This window comes from Arachis ipaensis, chromosome B03 (assembly GCF_000816755.2).
Source record: "Arachis ipaensis cultivar K30076 chromosome B03, Araip1.1, whole genome shotgun sequence".
Taxonomy (NCBI): domain Eukaryota; kingdom Viridiplantae; phylum Streptophyta; class Magnoliopsida; order Fabales; family Fabaceae; genus Arachis; species Arachis ipaensis.
Window position 1 is genome coordinate 25,181,893 of NC_029787.2, and position 6,156 is coordinate 25,188,048.

At 43.1% G+C, this 6,156-nt stretch overlaps 2 protein-coding genes across 2 annotated transcripts; one reads left to right on the top strand and one right to left on the bottom strand.

Moving 5' to 3' along the window:
• Positions 228-930, top strand: LOC107632753. The gene is made up of 2 exons (XM_016336413.1): positions 228-530; positions 634-930. Exons 1-2 carry the CDS (start codon positions 228-230, stop codon positions 928-930), a joined length of 600 nt encoding a protein of 199 aa, XP_016191899.1.
• LOC107632754 (protein FAR1-RELATED SEQUENCE 5-like) lies at positions 2,156-4,488 on the bottom strand. The gene is made up of 4 exons (XM_016336414.1): positions 3,913-4,488; positions 2,740-3,741; positions 2,389-2,640; positions 2,156-2,302 (listed from the first exon to the last, which is right to left on the bottom strand). Exons 1-4 carry the CDS (start codon positions 4,486-4,488, stop codon positions 2,156-2,158), a joined length of 1,977 nt encoding a protein of 658 aa, XP_016191900.1.

The following is a 6,156-nucleotide window of genomic DNA, read 5'->3' on the forward strand; positions in this document are numbered from 1 at the left end:
CCAGTTCTTCGCGATAATCCCGGTGAACGACTTTGATACACTGGTATAGACGCCAATTTCAATTCCTTTTCTACCTGCAATCATCAATCAATGTATGACACCGCATTTTTTTTCACCATCCGCTACAGATGCTGCCGCGACGGTTCTCGCGGGATTATGGTCGGTCCTTACCGCGACCCTTAACCCTAATCATGCCTACAGGACAGCATCATCGCGTGGGCTAGAATATGGAACCTAATGGAAGGATCGTGCTTCGTGGAGGATGGGACACTGTTAGGGAACACTACGGCCTAAGGGATGAGTGGCTGGTCCTGTTCCGTTATCACAACATTCAAAATACCATGTATGCCATGTTCTTCAACGGGCATACAATGGAAATAAACTACTTGGCTCATGACGGACCGGGAACAGACTGCACTTGTATAATGTATCCGACGGCCCCCAGGACAATGCACATAGCCAACGGGTTCAGATCGACCAATCCATTCTTTGTTGTGTCAATCGTATACCCCATGACATCCCGTCTTCTCGTAAGTGTGCTGACAATTAACATATATGTCCTCACCGAATTACATTATGTTGGATCATAATTGGTAACTCTATGGTCTATACTATAAATGTTCATTTTAAAAGGCAACTATTTCTGGTGCTATTGTTCTAGCCAATTATTTCATTGCACTCACTCTAAAAAATATGTTTCGCTTCCAGCCAAATGTCCCACCTTTGCCGGAAGTCTACGAGGATAGCACAATTTCGATTACCAACGAGAGGGGCGCTTGGACCGTTCAGTATAGGCACTATGCCGGGAGGACGAACGGATGTTTTGGAGTAGGCTGGTCTGTCCTAGCAACTGCATGCCAACTAAGACACGGCCATGTGTGTGTCTTCGAGCGGCTGGCGCCGCAAGACTACCGTCTGCATATATATTGAGAACTCCTGTGTACTAAACCCGCAACCACCACCCCCACCCCCATCCAAGTACACTCGATCCATGTTGTTTTCTTGCCTCCATTTGTAAAGTACAATGCTGCAAGTTGCATGTCAATATATTAATATCTTTAATCTATATTTTATTTCCAAGCATACAATTCTACCTTGCCCTCCTTAACCTATGCTTTAGATACTAAACACGATAATCTTTTCTTTTGTTAATGTGCATATAGCAATGCAAGTAAAGTGTTCTCCCAGGATTAGAAATGTATGTCAATTAGTGCTAATGGCTTTAAAGTTTGAATGACTGAAGTAGTCGTCGGCCGGTGTTAATATGGGACATGGTCAAATTATTTTCGTTGGAAAAAACTGCGTTAGTCTGTTGTTTATGTGTTTTTTACAGAACCACATCACCCTCTACTATTACGACTGAGGAATTTTCAATTTTTCGATCAACTTTACCTAATTTTTGTAATTTTGACTTTTGAAACTTCGCAATGATTTGTTAATCTCCTAAAAATGCTAATTAGTAGTAGTTGTTTGTTGATTCAGAGTTGTTACCGTGCTTCATTCAGTGTATTTAATTCATCACATCTAGTGTTTTAATCGGGTGCTTTAAATTACATCCAGAAGCCATGACCTTTTACAAGTTACAAAGCATTTCAAAACTGCGATTGAACCAAATTCGGTTTCAAATGAGTACACAAGCTACTACACAACGTTACATACAAAATATCCACTTAACATCCCCAACATGCATACAAAATATCCACTAAATATAGAATCGCTATAAAGATGCCCCTAACTACCATGTCCGGTTCAACAAAAGGGTCGACAATGAACGATATATAATACATCGGGTTTGACAGTGGATTTGCAGCTCTTCGCACGACACCACTTCACACCTCCACTTCTGGAATCAGTCGTCCGTTTAGCTCTATGGTTTTACTGAAAATACACGATTAAAATCAGTTAATTCTAGAGCACAGCCACATACCAACGAAAGCCAACATAGCAAAAAAAAATTTTGGATGTCGACGACATATAGACATCCTTAGGTATATGTAGTTTAACAAAATAAACTCTGTAATTCAAATAGTGGTTCTATACCAACATGAAATGCAGACAATATTCGGTGTCTGGCTACCGCCTACCGGAGAATGTGAAAAGTTCGACTAACATACCGTTGCAACGCACGACAGTGACGACTATAGGCCCCCTTTGCTCAATCGGCGAGAGACATGACTGGCCCGGACGTGTTAGTCCCAGCGAAGTCACTGTCAACAAACCCAGCCTGCGTGTCACTGTCGGAGCATCGGAACGAAGGAATCTCCGCAGTCGCATACAGATCCCCCGATAGGTTATCATAGAGCTGACACCAATGTAAAAACCAAATTATTAGAACCATTTAACAGGGCATAAATGTTAACTAGATCATCTATAAAACGACTAACCCACCATGTCAGTGTCCATCGAATCCATTTCATCTGCAACTGCGCTAGATGACTCCATTGTGCGGCGGTCCGGACACGTCGTCCTATTATGTCCCACCTCGCGGCACAAACGACATCGCTTGGTTTTCTTTCCACCGTCATCACCGTTACCCTTTGTATTGCGCTTGGGTGGATTCCGTGCCGGGGCTCTGCCACCCGCAGTGGGTGGCCCCTCGGGTGAAAAACTGGTGTCTGCTGCATGTTCGTTCTCGAAGTGCTTCAGCATCAGCATCAGCATGCAATGTCTCTTGCAAACTGGAACTTTTCAGTGTTTTTTCCAAATCACGCCCATCGACTGCACCACCATAAGTTTTACATCCTTGGTCCATCTCGGCAATATCAGAGAACTTGGGATCTCATGAACATTGTTAAGAACAAGCACCGCAATTATATGTTCGCAGGGGACCCCGAAACATTCCATTCTCATGCACGTGCATCGGACTTCGCTCATATCAGACGTTGCAACAACACGCCAATCCTTCCCTGGAGTGCCGTATCGAGAGACGGTGTGGATAAAATACGAACCGTTGTCTTCAGAATCAACCACCCTCATTGCACAGGCCCTGTCAAGAATGTGAACAAACAAATAGAATATTGTCCGAGTGTAGTTCTCGGCTGCACCCCGCTCCAACTGTTTCAGGTTGGTGGTCATAATAGGGTCACCATTTGCACACTCGAAATCAGCCTCTATTTTCTTTGCACGCACGAACATCAAGCATCGATGGAAATGACATAAAAAATCAGTGTAACTGTATCGAGACTTAACATACCGTGATATCACAGCGTGTAAGCCCTCGCACCTTGAGGTTGTGCGAAATCCGGCAAAGAACTTTCCTCGTATGTGTGCTGTGGCCCAACTGTACCTTCTCTCGTACATGTCTTGTACCCATATTTTATCGGCGACGCCAAATTTCTCAACCATCTCAAACCACTTTCTCTGGAATGTTCCGACCTCGTAGTCGCCAAGCATGCAATCCCTAAACATCCTGGTGAATTTAGGCTTTCCGATGTTGCTCGTGGCGTTTCGGAGTAGATGCCAAGCACATAGTCGATGGTGAGCCTCTAGAAAAACTTGCTCGATCGCAGACTTCATTTGCCTGTCACCGTCGGTTATTATGGATGCGGGAGCCTTCCCTTTCATTGAGGTTTGCAACTGTTGAAGCAGCCAGACATAGGTCTTTTCTTTCTCGTCTGCCACTAGTGCAGCGGCAAAGACAACTGTTTGGTTGTGGTGATTCACATCGGAGAACACTACAAGAGGTGAAAGGTAAACATTTTTCTTGTACGTTGCATCAAATGCGACCACGTCTCCAAATACCTGGTAATCAATTTGGTTGGTGCCATCACACCAAAACAAATGTTGTAACACGCCCTCACCGTCAACAACTTCCTTATAGTAAAGTGCTGGATCATTTGACTTGCACTCTCAGAGATACCTTAAGCACGATTTCGCATCTAGGCCACCCTCCCTTCGTTGCTTCACATTTACATTGTGCATGTCCCTTGTTGTGTACGGGACATTATGATACCCGCCGGCTAGGCTCGCCATAAAACCATGGATTCGCGAGACGCCAATGCTTCCTTTACGCATGTCGTTCATCTGCTCGATGTCCGCTTCGCTCATCCTTCGATGGCCTGGGAGCATGGAAGAAAATCGCAACTCAAGAACGTGGTGGTTATGCGCGTCTGAAAAGTACGCAACGCACCAACGTCCTGATTCATCGTCCATGCAAAGTAGCATCCTTGCAGGGCATCCACACCGTGTCTCGGCCCTCGGCCTCTTCTGCTGGTTAGGCATCGAGTAGAACTTCGGGGATCGGTACCCTTGTCGGTGGCACACGAACTCCTGCCGTATCCTTAATTCACCACGTTTTTCACTTCTGAAACGTCTCGCGCCGAAGCCATGGTGCTTTGCATATTGCTGGTAGAACTCAAATGCAATGTAAACATCTGTGAAATTAAAGCGGAGAACCTCCTCCTCGCTCAAGTTCAAAAAATCAATCCAACCTATCGATTCGCCGGAATCAACAGTGTATAAGTCATCATCCGAATAATTGTCAGACATTCCTCCGACACTGTCCAAATTGTCTTCCAATTTAACCGCATCCCATTGTCGACATCGGCCTCTGTATGATGGTCGTGTTCTGTTTCATCTTCCTAAAAATCGTACTCGTCCGACTCCATCCCTGCAAAGCCTTCGCCCTCAAACGATCTAACTCCGTGGTCTGCTCCGTCGGACATTTGTGCTTCCTCGGCAACACTGAAAGAAGCGGAAGATTGATGGTTCAGAGGTTATAGTAAACTCTCGTTGTAAGTATAGTTACTAAACCAAGCAATCAACCTTTCTTACAAAAGTTTTGGTTGTCACAAGTAACAAACCCCTTAAAAATTGATAACCGAGTATTCAAACCTCGGGTCGTCTTCTCAAGGAACTGCAGGGAAGTATGTTTTTATTATTGGTTATGGAGATTGTAAATTGGGGTTTTGAGAATGAGGAGCGAATAGTTTAATTAGCGAATAAAGTAAATGAAGAACAAGCAATTTAAATGGCAAGTAAAATAAATAAATGACTGTAAATAAACTTTTGGCAAGGTGTGAGAAATTAGAGATCCTATCCTAGCTATCTTTATCAATGATGATGAGAATTGAATCTTAATTCCGCTTTGTTAACCTTTACTAAGATAAAGGAAGGTCAATGGATTAATTGGTTTGATCTTCGAATCCTATTTGTTTCCTAAGAAAAGACTGGGATTATTGAAGTTCAATTTAATTAACGAAGATAACAATTATCAAGCATGTTTGAGTTTGATAACTCCTGAGTTACTGATTTCTTAACCAAGGCCAAAAGAAGAAAAGTAAATCTACTGGAATAAAAATGTCTTCAGAGTAAAAGCAATAATAGCATAAAGAAAAGAAAGCAATATTAAACTGAAATACCTCAAATAACATTAATTCAAAAGAGTAATCTGTAACATGGAAGAATTCATAAATCAAATTGCAAAAGTGAATAATCAACTAAAGTAATGGAATGAACAAAAGTGAAAGGGAAGCTTAAAGTAAAGGAACATTAAACCTGGGATCGAGAGTCACTCCTAAAGCTAAAAGAAATCATAAATCCTAATTCTAAGAGAGAGGAGAGAACCTCTCTCAAAACTAAATCTAACTCATGAAAACTAAACTAAAGTCGTCTCTCTGATTGGATGCGTTCCCTCACTTCATAACCTCTGGTCTATGCCTTCTGGACTTGGATTTGGGCCAAAAAAGGCTTCAGAAATCGCTGGGGGCATTTTCTGCAATTTCTGGTGCGTGACCTCTGTCACGCGTCCGCGTGGGTCACGCGGTCGCGTCATTCGGAGCTTTTCTTGTCACCTGGTCACGTCAGTCATGCGGCCGCGTCATATGTGTTTTGCTTAAGGCGTGCGGTCGCGTCATTCATGCGGCCGCATCGCTGTTGATTCGCGCTTGGCATGCGTCCGCATCACCCATGCGATTGCGTGGATGCCAGTTTCTCTAGAAACTCCGTTTTGTGCTTTCCTTCCATTTTTGTATGTTTCCTTTCCATCCTTTACGTCATTCCTGCCTTAGAATATCTGAAACTACTCAACACACTAGTCACGGCATCGAATGGAATTAAAGGTAATTAAAATAATTAGTTTTAAAGCATAGGAAACATGTTTTTCACATACATCACATAATGAGGAAGGAAAAGTAAAACTATGCAATTAATATGAAT